The sequence below is a fragment of the Quercus suber genome, unplaced genomic scaffold (assembly GCF_002906115.3).
Source record: "Quercus suber isolate HL8 unplaced genomic scaffold, Cork oak 2.0 scaffold_456, whole genome shotgun sequence".
Taxonomy (NCBI): Eukaryota; Viridiplantae; Streptophyta; class Magnoliopsida; order Fagales; family Fagaceae; genus Quercus; species Quercus suber.
This window is the reverse complement of record NW_027069907.1, coordinates 393,080-409,910: the sequence shown is the minus strand read 5'-3', so window position 1 is coordinate 409,910 and position 16,831 is coordinate 393,080. Positions and strand designations below refer to the sequence as shown.

General features: G+C 36.4%; 1 protein-coding gene across 1 annotated transcript; it reads left to right on the top strand.

The window, feature by feature from the left end:
- Positions 1–13,619: 13,619 nt before the first annotated feature.
- Positions 13,620–16,613, top strand: LOC111986360 (receptor-like protein kinase FERONIA). The gene is given in 2 exon segments (XM_024017986.2): positions 13,620–15,592; positions 15,595–16,613. Coding segments are annotated over 2 exon segments (2,697 nt in total). The 5' UTR covers positions 13,620–13,707; the 3' UTR covers positions 16,407–16,613.
- The last annotated feature ends 218 nt before the right edge of the window (positions 16,614–16,831 follow it).

Below are 16,831 nucleotides of genomic sequence, written 5' to 3'. Positions count from 1 at the left end.
TAATTGAACATTTATTCATCTTTAACTTATGTCCTTATAACACTTGTTAACAAGCACCATTATTATTAATTTTTTTGAGAATCAGTACCATTATTATTTATAAATTTGGTCTATCCTCCACAACTCACAATAATGTTGTTGGATGCATGGGAGGAGGGAGGCACCACAGGTTCAAGCCTTAGGGGGAGCATTTGGCAGATTGTTAGTGGTAAGTATAAAAATTGGGTCAGTGGTAGACTCATATGAGAACCAATGAAAGTTTGCCAACTCAACAAGAATTAAAAAAGTAGTCAAATTTTTTGTGTAAGTAGCATTACTCAAGCATTATGTAGGGCAGATTAGGATTTCTAAGATTTCATTATATCATGGTAGCCAATTTGTTGTTGTGGACCTATGGCATATCGTCCTCCTTGAAAAAAGTTTATCTCCAAACTAACCCTTCAAACTCAATCTATATCTTTTTATTAGATGTGAATTTAAAAAATGTAATTGTTGGATTGCATGTTCTTATCAAGAAGATAAAAAGATCAATAGAAGATCAAAGATTAATAGCTATATCGTCAATTAAATGTTTAAATTTCAAGTTTTTTGGTATAAAATTATGCATAAAAAATAAATTTATTGATCGAATAATAAATAACATCCGATTTGAACAACATTTGATATGCGTGTTAAGAATATAAAGAAGATGCAATTTAGCAATTAGATTTTTAAAATTCATATCCAACGAAAAGATATAAGAGAAGTTTGAAGAAACTTATCTGTCTTCCCCCATCTTTATTAGCAAGTGGGCTAAAATCTTTGCCTAGATTTTTAGTTTTTAGGGGCTGAATTTGTTGCCTTTTACATGGAAGGAAAGGAATTATAAAGCACGAATATCATAACAAAGAAGAGAACAAGAAAAAAGAACTGCTCAAAGAAAAGAAGGTCGCAGAGAGGCAAGTGAAGAAAAGCTGATATAAAAGAAAAACAAAGATACAGTTGTATGGCCTTTGTCTTTGTAGTTAAACTACTTGTAGTTTAGTTTGGTTTTCAAATTCAATCTGAACTACTAATTTATTCTGTCAAAAATTAATATTTTTTTTAGTACAAATTTTGTAGTAGACCCACTAACTCCTAACCTCAAGTTTATTATTGATAATTATGTGCAGCTCACCTGGTTTCGTAATGTAGCTGCTTCCGCATACTTTGGTAGTTTTCATTTAGTTTCTCAGCCCTGCTATGTATATAAAACAGAGTGACTTGTTTGTAAAATTAATTACTTTTGATCAATGAGAATTGATAAGCCAAGAAATTCCTGCCGTCCAAAGAAACCGTTGGACGACCAAAGCTCCATAAATGAACATTTATGGCATGATCCGTTATGCATAGACAATCATAAAGATATGACCACTATAGGGCGGNCACATCTTAGCTATTATTATTATTATTATTATTATTATTATTATGCCGAACGTCTAGTGGTTAAGGTTAAATGCTTTGTTAAAGAGTTCAAATTCGGTAAGAATAGGGTATAAAACTTATGTTTTATATCATCCAATAAGAGATTGTCACATCAACTTTTTACTTAAAAACTCAATCCATCCTATCAAATATAATAACATCTTAATAAACTCACAATTAAGTTTGATTTTACTACCGCGCACCCTTGGTGCGGTGATCACTTCACAAGTATAAATGCTTGTGGGGTGTGAGGGGCAAGGGCCGGGGTTCAAGTTTTCAAGAGGGAGTTTTACACACATATATACTTAGATTATGTTAGAGTAGAAATTTTATCTTGTTTAAAAATAAAAAAAACAATTAAGTTTGATTTTCAAATGGATATTAAAATTAATTGAGTATAGTTGTGCCTAATAATATGTACTATAATGATGTGGCATATCAATTATAATTATAATGAACATATGCGTACAACCTAATGAATCATTAACAATTTTTTTTTATTATATAAAAGAATGCATATTATAGCTAATAATTGAACATTTATTCATCTTTAACTTATGTCCTTATAACACTTGTTAACAAGCACCATTATTATTAATTTTTTTGAGAATCAGTACCATTATTATTTATAAATTTGGTCTATCCTCCACAACTCACAATAATGTTGTTGGATGCATGGGAGGAGGGAGGCACCACAGGTTCAAGCCTTAGGGGGAGCATTTGGCAGATTGTTAGTGGTAAGTATAAAAATTGGGTCAGTGGTAGACTCATATGAGAACCAATGAAAGTTTGCCAACTCAACAAGAATTAAAAAAGTAGTCAAATTTTTTGTGTAAGTAGCATTACTCAAGCATTATGTAGGGCAGATTAGGATTTCTAAGATTTCATTATATCATGGTAGCCAATTTGTTGTTGTGGACCTGACTTTTTTTTTTTTTTTTTTGGTTGCCAATATGATATTTGCGAAGTCAAGACCGAGACTCGACTTTGGGCTTAGAATATAGCCCAAAGACTATTGATGAAGTGAGGAAGGCCCTTTTTGCTCAAGGTCTGGGTTACATCCAACAAAGATTATAATAAGGCCTCAAAAATAACTCCTACAAAGATAAGCTAGCACAAAAGATGGCTTACCACAATAAGTGCTTAAATAATAGTCCAGCGGTAAACAAGAAAAGCGTCCAACGGTAGATGTTTGAAAAATTAATAAATATATTTGCATAGTAAAAATTATGCATTTCTTTCATAGTTAGTTAATATAAAAGTGGACCCATTATAACAAGTACATGAGAAAAAATGGTCCAGCAATGAATATGACAGACCTCTAGCAGTAATGTCTGATAAGTTAATGAATGTGTTTACATGATAAACATCATATATTTTCTTCATTATTATGAAGTCAACATGAGGGAAAACTTTCATAGTATCCAAGACATTATGACCTTCATTATAATAGTAATAAACAAGGATTAAAGGCTTCATAATTACAAATAAAAGAGGAAAATTTAGGATGGAATGAAGAGAAAAAAAGACTCCCAGCTTAGTGTAGCAAATATTAACCAAGGTTCTTATGCCCATAATGGAATATATGGAAGGATGTATGGTAAATGATAGAAACTACTCTTACATGAGTGGCTGAGCAAATATATGGTGATGTGGGAATAAAATGGTAAAGGTACTTGGCTATTTTTTGCCATGGTGAAAAGAGACTGATTGTAGTTAATAATGAGACCTTTATGGTACTGGGTTTTGTTAGAAAATAGAAGGAATGTTTGTGACTTGATGAGTATGGGCCTTTATGAACTAAAAAATGAACTTATTTCCGAATTAAGGATTGAAAATAACAAGATTGATAGAGATTTTGAAAGGATTTTGTCCCCCCTGATGAGTAAATGGTTCTTTCCTTTTATAGTGAAGCTTAGGGAGCAATTAGCAAAAGACAAAAACGTAGGTTCTGATTAGCAAGGGAATTTTCAGAATATCCATCATGAGATTTGGCCAAAAATGGTATGAACTCCTTTTTGAGTGTTTGTCTCCTTTGAGTAATGTCAGATGGAGTTGAAATTCAGAGTATCTAACCTAAGATTTGGCCAAAAATGGAGTGATTTGCTTTTGGGTATTTTATCTTCTTTGGGTAATGTCATTAAGTGCTAGGATTTGGAGATTGATCTCAGCCAATAAGATCAAGACAGACATGAGGCTAGAACTTGGTTGCTGCAACTAAGATTTGAGTTTCAAAGAGTAGGAGCTATCACCCCAAGCCAGGTGTCAAGATTTTTGCCTACTTCAGGGAGCTTTGCTGGAGATCTTTTTATGCTCTCCAAACCACATTTCCCTATATTTCCCCTTTAAGAATTCATGGGCTTGGTTCATGAATTAGTTTTAGACATTTTTAGTACTTCAGAGACTAGTTTGTTGAAGTTTGGATGATTTGGTCATGGCTTCCTCCAGCAATAACTGAAACTTAGGGAGGAAGAATAGCATTTATTGCAATTCAACTTTTTGGTGTCAACCCAACCCCTTAATATTGTTTACGTCAGAAATAACAGTGGCAAAGAGGCTGATGAGACAGGTGGTCAGCTCTTAATTTGGTTTGGAAGCTTAGTTGTTTCTCGAGGTGATCTCTAGCAAAAGGCAGAATTGAATGGAGTTCTTAAGCTGGGTCAGTTTGCACACATAAGTTGTTTTGGTTGAGCCTTCATGTTGGGCTTGGCCATGAGGGCTGAGTACTTTGGTGGTTCTCTCCACTCGAACCTATCCTTTTGCTTTCTCATTGTGAGCCCTACAAAATGGACAAAGCTGCTATATATTGCCATGGATTTTTATTCCACATGGGCTTTAGTTGTTAGTAAAAATGAAAAGTATTCATGAGTTTTAATAAATATTTATGATAGGTTTTTGGTATTAATTTTCATGGGCTTTCAATATCAATTTGTATAGTTTCTCATAATTTTTTCCATGGATTATTTTGTAAATGATATTTCCTTTGGGGCTTTTAACTAGTAACTTCCAATGTTTCTTGTGAATAATATTTACCATGGGTTTTAATAGAGGCAATATCCATGGGTTTCAAATAAAATATGGTAACAACCACTATAATGGAATAATGTGATATTCTCATGAGTTTTTCTATAGATAATCATAATAGGCTTGTAAGGTAAATAATTACCATGAGTTTTGGAAATGTTGAGATATAAATAGTGACCATGGGTTCTTATTATATAAATTTCATGATTTTAAGATAAATAATCATAACTTTCCATGGACTTTTATATTAGTAACACAAATTCATAATTCTCCATGGGCTTGATATATGTTTGCCATGGGTTTTGGAAAAATGAATAGTGTTACGAAACATAAATAGTTTCTATGGGTTTATAATATGCTATGAAATAAATAAATATCATGGGTTTAAGATAAGTAATCATAACTTTCCATGGGTTTTTATATTAGTAACACAAATTCATAATTCTCCATAGGCTTGATATATATTTGCCATGGGTTTTGGAAAAATGAATAGTGTTACATAACATAAATGGTTACCATGAGTTTTATAAGATAGATTTCATGGGCTTGTAATATTATAGTAATAGGTTTAAGAACTTAAAACATTGTTAATCATTGGACTTTAAGTGAAATACTTATTGTGGGGTGATAAAGCCCAAAGATATGCATCCACCTTCTACAATGGGCCTGAAGTCCATGACGAGGCCCATAGTCGCACATGGGGAGGGCAATGGTAATCATGGCCGCCCAGGAAACCATGCTGAGGACAACCCTGTCCTCGGCTGACAAAGACCGAGGTTGATATAAAGAGACTTATCGACAAAAATAGTCTTCCAAAGTACTCCAGGGAAGAATATAAGTACAGCAAGCAAGCATTATGGAGAATGGCGGCAGAGCAATTCCAGGAAAAGCTGTAGCCTCCACATTAAATGCTCCACAACTAACACTCTAGCCGCATTAAATGTGGAAGTGATACCTGAGCAATAGCTTTTCAGACTCACAGCTACTACCTAAGAGCTTTAGGAGAAAGGTTGATGTGACAAAGATCAACAACAGCAGGTCTAGCATGCACATGTATGGTGGAGATGAAGGAGAAAAGTAATATATAATGAAGGAGGAGTTTTGAGAAAAAGGGGGGGAATTTTTTGGACCAGAGAAACGTTGTAGTAACCTGAGCTAGTTTTGTAACTATTGCCACTATCAATCAAGAAATAAGAAGTGGAAGCTCCTCGGACTAGTGCCGAGGATTGAATTACTTGCCTAAACCCATACCTGTTTTACTTATTCCTTCTTTAAATTATCTTCAACTGTTGTTACACTCTTCAAAGCCCAATTCTTCTACCCACTCTCTATAAATATTGTATTGGGCTAGTTGGGCATGAGTCCACTTATCCCCAGGGCAAAGTACTCAAATCTGGACCCTACACTTATGATATAGTATTTTGCCAAGAATTGATAAATTTGGGCTTTTTACGAAATAGTGTCAAGTAGCTATCTTGGACTTTTAATAGTGCCAATGTAAATTAGGATTTTAATATTGCCAATGAGAATTGGGTTTTTGATATTGTCAATGTAAATTGGGCTTTAAAAAGAATGGGGTGTGTGCATTGGGCTCATAGAGCCGATTTTGGGCTTATTTAAATAATGATGATAAAATTGGATAAGATATGAGATTTTGGGCTTCTATGATGGTTTATATTATGGCCTAATTTAAATAATGAGATATGAAATATTTGTGGGCCAATGGGATGAGAAATATTCATGGAGGCCCAAAATAATTTATGGGTGATATTTTTTGTATTTTTTGGTGAATAAATAAATGTGATTAAATAAGATTGTTGTACGTGGCATGAGTGAAAAAATTGTACCTCAACAACCGTTGGGAAGATCTTCACCCAATTAAATTGCCAGAAGTGTTACAATAAGGCATTTAAGCTACTATTGAAAGTTTCCAATGGCTAGAAGGGCAAAGTCCTATATAGACTGCATCAAACCTCAAGCAAAGATACGGAAAATCATCTTTCATCGAGATCACGGACACTACACAGACGAGTGCAGAGACCTAAAAGAACATATAGAAGAACTGATTTAGAAGGGAAAGCTACAGAATTTTGTGAAGAAAAACACACCAGGAAGATGTAAGCACGAACAAAGGGAAAGATCAAAAGATAAACCCAAGGACGAAGTAAAATAGCAGGACCATCCAAAGAGCGCTGTAGGAGAGATAAGGATGATCAATGAGGGTCCAACAGCAAGGCGTTCTTTCAAGTCCCTCAAAAAATTACAGCAAAGGCAGGTCAACAGCGTCCCCACTGCACCTCCATCAAAACATAGACGAAGAGAGACCACAGACATGGACTTTTCAGAAAAAGAAGCCAGGGGGTGAAACAACCACATGACGACCTACTAGTTATCATGCTCATAATAAAAGGGTTCAACACTAGGCGAGTCCTAATAGATAATGAGAGCTCCACTGACATCATTTACCTTTCAACTTTCCAGCAGCTAAAAGTAGATCCAAAGAAGTTCCGTCCTTTTGAATCCCCCCTCGTCAGTTTCAGCAGAGATAGGGTATACCCGAGGGGAATAGTAACACTAACCTACACTATGAATTGCTTTAAACTCCCCAAGTGTTTAGTGAAGGAATTGGAGGTTTTAATCCACAAGTTTTGGTGGGGCTACAATAGGGGTAATAGAAAGATCCATTAGGTGAATTGGGAAAGGATGTGTGAAGCAAAGGAAGTGGGCTGGCATTGGTTTCAAAGAGATTGAGAAGTTTAACGATGCGTTGCTTGCTAAGCAAGTGTGGTGCATGATCAACAATCCTGGTTCCCTTTGTTATAGAGTTTTCAAGGCTCGGTTTTTTCCGGATTGTAGTATTCTCGAAGCAAAAGAGTCCACCATTGGGTCTTATGCATGGAAGAATATACTAAGTGCACGTGATGTTATCCGTAAGGGGATGGTTTGGCGGATAGGGAATGGTCAATTTACCCAAGTGAAAGAAGATAGATGGATCCCTAAACAATGTAACAGTGCACTTATCTCTCAGCTGCCTTCAATCCAAAACAAAACTAAGGTGAGTTCCCTCATTAATCAGGAGCTTGGTATTTGAAAATCTGATTTGGTGGAACAACTATTTTTGACTCATGAAGCTTCAAGCATTTTGGGTATTCCTCTCAGCCCAAGAATGCCTCCTGATCGAATCATATGGGGTCTTACCCCCTCTGCTTGTTTCACAACTTCTAGTGCCTACAAGTTATTAGTTTCTTGTGATTCTTCTAACATTGCAGGTAGCTCTGATTTGGGGCCTCAGAAGCAATTCTGGAAAGGAGTGTGGAACCTGCGAGTTCCTAATAAGATCAAGCATTTTGCTTGGCATGCATGTAACAATGCTCTACCAACTATGGTTAATCTTCACCGACGACACATCATTCCAAATGATACCTGTGAGATCTGTAAGGAATAGCCTGAAAATCAAATTTATGCCTTATGGTTATGTAAAGAAGTTGAAGCCGTGTGGGGCAATTTCTTGTGGGCTCACCACTTTGCCACAATGCCCCCATCTAGCTTTTCAGAGTTACTAGCAACCTTCCTACAGTTTCACGAGGACTTCAGAAAAGAAATTTTTATTCTCTGTGCTTAGGGTCTGTGGAATCGCCATAACTCTTTACGACTTGGACTGCCAACTCAACCATTGGCTAGCATTATCACTAATGCAAGTAGAATGCTCCAAGACTTCCTTACTGCCCAGGACCTGAACCCAGAAGCTCCTCCACAAACGCCTCAGCAATAATGGCGTCCCCTTGACTCTCAAAACTACAAGGCAAACTTTGATGCGGCAGTCTTTAAAGCCACAAATTTTGCAGGTATCGGTGTAATTATCAGAGATTGTGAAGGTGAGGTGATTGGAGCTTTATCTCTTTCAATTCCTCTTTCTCAGTCAGTTGATGAGTTGAAAGCATTGGCTTGCCGTAGGGCAGTTCAGTTTGCTTGGGAAATTGGTTTAAGAAGAGTTGTCTTTGAAGGTGATTTAGCAACAGTCATTCAAGCTATTACTCGCAAGGATTCTGACTTTTTGCCATTTGGGAACATCATTGATGATATTAGACATCAAGTTTCTGCTTTCCATTTTTTAGATTTTTGTCATGTTAATTGTAGTTGTAACATTGTGGTTGATGCACTAGCTAAAAGGGCTAAGCTTTATAAGGGGTTGCAGGTATGGCTAGAATGCCTACCTAATGATATTTCCCCCCTAGCCCTCTTTGATGTACCTTGAGTTTCAGTTAAATAAAGCCCAGGCTGATCCTACAGACCAAAGAGTTTTTTTTTTTTTTTTACATACGTGACACTATTCATTTTTCCAAAACCTATGGCAAACATATATCAAACCCATGGAGAATTATGAATTTGTGTTACTAATATAAAAACCCATGGAAAGTTATGATTTATCTTAAACCCATAGTATTTATTTATTTCATACCACATTATAAACCCATGGTAACTATTTATGTTACGTAACACTATTCATTTTTCCAAAACCCATGGCAAACATATATTGAGCCCATGGAGAATTATGAATTTATGTTACTAATATAAAAGCCCATGGAAAGTTATGATTATTTATTTTAGACTTATGACATTTATTTATTTCAACCATAACTCATGGAATTTATATAATAAGAACCTATGGTCACTATTTATATCACAACATTCATAATATTTATTTCCAAAACTCATGGTAATTATTCACCTTACAAGCCCATTTTGATTATCTATAAAAAAAACTCATGAGAATATCACATTATTCCACTATAGTGGTTGTTACCATATTTTATTTGAAACCCATGGATATTGCCTCTATTAAAACACACGGTATATTATTCACAAGAAACATTTGAGGTTACTATTAAAAAGCTCCAAAGAAAATATCATTTACAAAATAATCCATGGTAAAAATGATGAGAAACTATTCAAATTGTTATTTAAAGCCCATGGAAATTAATACCTAAAACCTATCATAAATATTTATTAAAGCTCATGAATACAATTCATTTTTACTAACAACTAAAGTTCATGTGAAATAAAAATCCATGACAATATATAGTAGCTTTGTCTATTTTATAGGGCTCACAATGAGAAAGCAAAAAGATAGGTCCAAGTGGAGAGAACCACCAAGTCAGAGCCTACCAAAGTACTCAATCCTCATGGTCAAGCCCAACATGAAATCTCAACCAAAACAGCCCATATGTGCAAACTGACCCAGCTAGAGAACTTCATTTAATTCTACCTTCCGCTGGAGATCACCTCAAGAAGCAACTATGCTCCCAAACCAAATTAGGAGCTGGCGACCTGTCCCATCAGCCTCTCTGCCACTGCCATTTCTGACATGAATAGTACTAAGGGGCTGGGCTGACACCAAAAAGTTGAAATGCAATAAATGCCATTCTTCCTTCCTCAGTTTCAATTACTGGTGGAGGAAGCCATGACCAAATCATCCAAACTTTAGCAAACTAGTTTCTTTAGTACCAAAAATGTCTAAAACTAATTCATGAACAAAGCCCATGAATTCCTACAAGGAAAAATTTGGAAACATGTAGTTTGGAAGGCATAAAAAGATCTCTAAGGGAGCATCCTGAAGTACGCTAAAAGCTTGGCACCTAGCTTGGGGTGATAGCTCCTACTCCTTGAAGCTTAAATCTTAGTTGTAGCACCAAGATTCTACCTTAATACTTGCCTTAATCCCATTGGCTGAACACAACCTCAGAAATCTTAGCATTTAATGCAAGATTACCCAAATATTCACCCATGTGTGATATTGCCCAAAGAAGCAAGGCAGCCCAAAAGCAAATCACACCATTTTTGGCCAAATCCTAGATTAGATACTCTAAATTTTAGCTCCATCTGACATTATCCAAATGAGACAAGCACTCAAAAAGAAGTTCATACCATTTTTGGCCAAATCTTATGATGGATATTCTGAAAATTCCCTTGCTGATCAAACCCGACGTTTTTACTTTTGCTAATTACTCCCTAAGTTTCACTATAAAAGGAAAATACCATCTACTCACTAAGGGAGGACGAAATCCTCCCAAAGTCTTCGTCAATCTTGCTATTTTCAACCCTTAATTTAGAAATAAATTCCTTTTTTAGCTCATAAATGCCCATACCCATCAACTCATAAATAGTCCTTCCCTTTTTCTAACAAAACCCAACACCATAAAGGTCTCATGATTAGCTACAATCATTATCTCTCCACCATGGCAAAAAATAGCCAAGTTCCTTTACCATATAGGCCCATACCCATCAACTCACAAACATTCCTTCCCTTTTCTAACAAGACCTAGCACTATAAAGGTCTCATAATTAGCTACAATCAGTCTCTCTCCACAATAACCAAAAATAGCCAAGTTTCTTTACTATTTTATTCCCTCATCACCATATATTTGCTCACCCACTCATATAAGAGTAGTTTTCATCGTTTACCATACATCCTTCCATATATTCCAACATGGGCATAAGAATCTTGGTTAAATATTTGCTTCACTAAGCTAGGGGTCTTTCTCTCCCTTCATTCCATCCTATTTTTTCCTTTTTTTACTTGTAATTATAAAGCCTTTAAACCTTTTTTATTGTTATTATGATGAAAGTCATAATGTCTTGGATACTATGGAAATTTTCCCTTATGTTGACTTAATAATAATAAGGAAAACATATGATTTTTACCATGTAAACACACTTATTAACCTGTCAGATGTCTACTGCTGGAGGTTTGTCATGTTCACTGCTGGACTATTTTTCATATTGTGTACTTGTTATAACAGGCCTACTTTTATATTAATCGACTATGAAGGAAATGCATAATTTTTACTATGCAAATACATTTATTAATTTCCCAAGCATCTCCCACTGGACATTTCTCTTATTTACCGTTGGACCATTATTTATACACTTGTAGTGGTGGGTCATCCTTTGTGCGAGCTTATCTATGCAGGAGATATTATTGAGGCCTTATTATAATTTTTGTTAGATGCAACATGGACTTTGAGGAAAAATAGGCCTTTTCATCGATAGCCTTTAGGCAATATTTTGAGCCCAAAGTCGAGTCTCGGTCTTGACTCCCCTAACATCACATGGGCGGCGAAAAATGCCCCCAACAAAGGGTTATCACAAATTTGTCTCACGATACAACCAAGTTTGTTAGGTTCTTCAAATAGTAATTTTAGAGAATATCCACAAGATTTCTTATATTTCTTAGAAACTGATTTTTGGGAGAGAAAAGAATTAGTTATGAAGTGAACATAAACTACTATTTATACTCATAGGTTTTTAAACCTCAAAAGGCACCAATGAGGAGTTAAAATGTTTCATAAAACCGTTCACAAGACTTAAAACATTTTCAAATATTCAAAACAGTTACTAAAAAATTATGTAGAAATTCAGTTTTTACGAGTTTGTATCGATCGAACATCAATCAAAGGTTCATTTTGATCAATCGAACATCAATCAGGCATCAATCAAAAGAGGTAGAAGCTCCAAATCAAATTCCTTGATCACTTCGATCGATCAAACAAAATCTCAACCAATCAAAAATTCCTAGACACGTATTTTCACATAGAAATTCTAGAACTTGAATTTCCATTTTATCATCTTTATAAATGAATACTCTCCAAACTTCAATATCATTATTAAACCTATCCGTGTATATACCTCAATATATACAACAAGATATAATATAAAAATAAAAATAAAAAAACAATGTTCTCCTATTATTTATATGTTTATAAGTAATGGATTTGTGGGTTCCGATTAACACTGTTGATAAATTTTTTTTTTTTTTTTTTATTGTCGCATAAGGATTTTGGGTGAGAATTTTGCTCCCAAAAAAAAAAGAAAAAAAAAGAATGAAGTGGATTTTCATATCCTATCGTGCCTTAAAAAAAAAGGACAAATGAATTTAATTGGATGATTTACATATGATTATCGCACATCATCAATAATTTTAATTGTTATTATTATCATGTGCAAATAACGTGATTTATCCATCGACTTTAATTAATAAATATTACGAAAAAGTTTGATATCTTCTCACCAACCTAATGTCAAATGGGTTGATTGTTCAAGTAAAAATTTCAATCACCAAATTGTCATGTGACTTTTACTCTTATCCCTATTTTGAAAACAGTTTTACAGTTTATTTCATAAAATAAATTCCTTCAGTGTGTTTAACAGTACTTTCATAATGAAAGTAGAATGCATTAATGAAAGTTTCATTGATGCATTCAGTCGATCTACGATGTTAACTAGTCCTATTGGGTAGTAGTGACAATATTGATGCCGAGTCCATATGCAACTGGATGAATCAACCTAGGCCCTGCTAGAATCCTTTGTGTGCCCTCTTGGCCCACTTTCTTTGTGTGTGTGTATGTAGACCTGAGTGTGGGCCTCGATTGTAAGCTAAGCAGTCCATGTGGCGAGAGTTTCTGGTTAGACTGTTCCTGAAGAACCCAGATCCAAGGATCATTCACTATTTCTTCGAGACGTAGCTACCAGTGAAAAGGCCCTTACAAATTACAATATCTTACGGAAAGTGGAAGAATTATTTGAGTGCTAAACTTAGGATAAAATCAGTAGAGGAGAGGCTAAGTAGAATTTTTTTTTTTTTTTTTTTTTTTTTTTGGGCTAAGTAGAATATTTATTAGGAAAGAAAGAAGTTAATAAATGAAGGGCAAGAACGAAACAAATTGTCACGATGACTTAGGGCCTGTTTGGATACAGCTGAAAACTGAAAACTGAAAACACTGTAGCAAAATAATTTTTAAATGTGTGAATAGTACCGTGGGTAGAGACCGTTTGGCCAGCACGTTTGCGTCTGGCTTTACGTTTTCAGCTCTTTTTTTTTTTTTTCACACACGTTTCAAGCTTTTTCCAGCCGATTTTTTACTGTGTAGAACTGTAGCGGCTACTGTTTAATGAACAGTAGCCGCAATAATTGACTTTTCAACCCAAATTTTACTGTTTACGGACCCATAATTTTCACTTTTTAACAACTTTTTCATTAAAAATGAGTCTCACGGTACTATTTACACATTTAAAAATTATTTTACTCAATATTTTCAGTTTTTAATTTTCAGTTGTATCAAACGGCTCTTAATCTAAAAATTTTTGACTGACAGTACGTATTCTCATTATTTATCTCCTCCATCCTTCCCTCCCTCTCTCTACCAGTCTCCTCCTGTGTGCGTAGTTATTGGCTTTGCAACAATGCGCAAAACCAGCAAAAAATACCTTAATCTTCAAAACCCATTTATGTTCAGCCCTTTCTACGTCTTCCTCTTTTTCTACCACTTTACCAGCCCCATCGCTGGTGAATTACTGGCTCCTTACAACCCTGTTGAGAACATAGCCCTTGACTGTGGCGTCTCTGGCAACAGTACTACGCAAGATCCGCGGACTTGGATCGGAGACATCAACTCAACATATTCTCCATTAGATCCCCATAACTCATCAGACATCTCTACAGCGACTCAATCCCGTACCCCGGTGCCTCAGGTCCCTTACCGCACAGTACGCTTCTCACGCTCCGAATTCACCTATATCTTTTCAGTGACTTCAGGCCAGAAGTTCATCCGTTTTTACTTTTACCCAGCTTCATACCCAAACTTTGACAGCTCTAAGGCCTACTTCTCTGTCAAAGCTGGTCCCTTTACTCTCCTAAGAAACTTTAGTGCTGCTCTTACTGCAGACGCTCTTCATCCAAAGGAGTTCTGTGTAAATGTTGGGGATGAGAAAACTCTGAACATAACTTTCACTCCAAGGCCAGATTCATATGCTTTTATCAACGGAATAGAAGTCGTATCAATGCCTCCCAATCTCTATTACACTGCAGCTGAAAAAAATGGGGCTGGAATTATTGGCGAACAGCAACAATACCGCATCGAAAACAACACGGCTCTTGAGACGGAGTACCGTGTAAACGTTGGTGGAAGGTCTATCTCACCCGCTGAAGACACTACTGGTATGTACCGGAGCTGGTTGAGCGATAATGATTATTTGGTTGTGAACGACCATAGTGTTCTACCTGTCAACACCTCTATTTCCTTAAAGTTCAACAAAATTCCAAATTATACAGCACCAGAGGAAGTGTACAAAACTGCCCGGACAATGGGTACGAACAAAACCAATAACAAGCACTATAATCTTACTTGGGAGTTTTCCGTGGATTCTGCCTTTTTTTACATGGTGAGGCTTCATTTTTGCGAGTTTCAACCAGAGATTAACGGCAGCTCTCAGAGAGTCTTTTACATCTATATAGCCAATCAAACTATTGCAGCTGCCGGTGTAGATGTAATCCAATGGAGTGGTGGAAAAGGGATTCCAACATGTGTTGATTATGTTGTGCCGATGCTCGGCAAATTAAATCAGAAGAAAATGAACCTTTCCGTTGCACTGCAAGCAAACCCAGATGATCAGCAGACAGCTTACACCGATGCTATTTTGAACGGGCTGGAAATTTTCAAAATCAACACCACCGGAGGCAATCTCGCCGGGTCCAACCCAGACCCGACTCCGACGTCATCTCCGCCACCATTAATCCAACCACCAACTGGGCGGAAGGTTAACAAGACGACAAAAATTGGCATTATTTCGGGTGTGGTTTCCGGCATATCCTTAATCTTTTTTATTGTCGGTTTCTTAATTTTCCGAAGGTGCAAGAGAGTCAAGGACGGAGACTATGATGATGCGACCAAGTCAACGAAGACCCAGGGGTCAACAACAACAACATTACCACTACCAGCTGATTTGTGTCGTTATTTTACACTGTCTGAAATTAAAGCAGCAACCAACAACTTTGATAGTGTGTTCATTGTAGGTGCTGGTGGGTTTGGTAACGTGTATAAAGGTTACATTGATGGGTGGGCCAGGGCCAACCCCGTTGCCATCAAACGATTGAAGCCCGGGTCTCAACAAGGGGCCCATGAGTTCAAGACCGAGATTGAGACTCTATCTCAACTCCGCCATGTGCATCTTGTTTCTCTCATTGGGTATTGTAATGATGGCAATGAGATGATCCTAGTGTACGATTATATGGCCCGTGGGACCCTCCGTGATCATCTCTACAATACTGATAATCCGCCTCTTTCTTGGAAAGACGACTCGAGATTTGTATTGGTGCAGCACACGGGTTGAACTACCTTCATACAGGCGCAAAGCACATGATCATTCATCGTGATGTGAAGACCACAAATATCTTATTGGATGAGGAATGGACCGCCAAGGTGTGTGATTTTGGGTTATCAAAACTAGGCCCCACTAGCATGTCCAAGGCCCACGTCAGCACAGTGGTGAAGGGTAGTATGGGGTATTTGGATCCAGAATATTATTTACGTCAACAATTAACTGAAAAATCTGATGTGTATTCTTTCGGTGTGGTGTTGTGTGAAGTATTGTGTGCAAAGCCACCCATTACACGTACGGCGGTGAAAGAGCAAGTCAACCTGGTGGAGTGGGTCAAACAATGCCATCGCGATGGAAAACTTGATGAGATTGTTGATCCATTTTTGAAGGGTACAATTGCAGTGGAATGTTTGAAGAAATATGTTGAGATCGCTACAAATTGTTTGCTTGACAATGGAACCGAACGCCCATCAATGAACGATGTGGTGTGGGGCCTTGAGTTTACATTGCAGTTGCAAGAGACTGCAGCTGATAAAGTGGTGACACTTCGTGGGGTTGAAATTGAGATGATGGATGCTGAGAAACCTCTCATCCCTAATAAGTCCACTGTATATGATAGTAGTGACATGTTCAGTAGTAGAGATGGACAAGTGTCAAGTACAAATAGCAACAGCAGGGTCACCGTTACAAGCAAGGAAGAACAAAGTTTTGCGAGTACGGATTTGAATGGATTTATGTCTGCCGGGGCAGTGTTTTCTGAGATTTTGATTCCAAAAGGTAGATAAAAAATAAAATAAAATATAAAATGGTTGTAGCTAAAATTTTAGTGTGTTTATTTAGACTTTTGAGTCGCGTTGGATACTTAAACTAGGTTTGGAAGAAAGTCATTTTATTCACATATGGAGTAAGATGATAGTTGTAATGCATATGTTTGATAAAATTACTACTTTTTAATAAGAAGAAAAGCATTGGCGTGCATCTTGGCGTAAATATTTTAATGTGTATACTAAGGAGAGAGAATAAAGAATGACCTCGCAAATCATGTTCCATTAGATTGAGCTGCATCTTCGGTAAGAAAATCATAAATTCAAAGCATATACTGGAACCAATGTAGGCCAGCCAGGAGTATTATTTTTTCAATTACTCAATAGTAAGTGCTATTCACCCTTAAGAACCAACGATGTTGAGGTTAGAATTAATTATGTCAAGC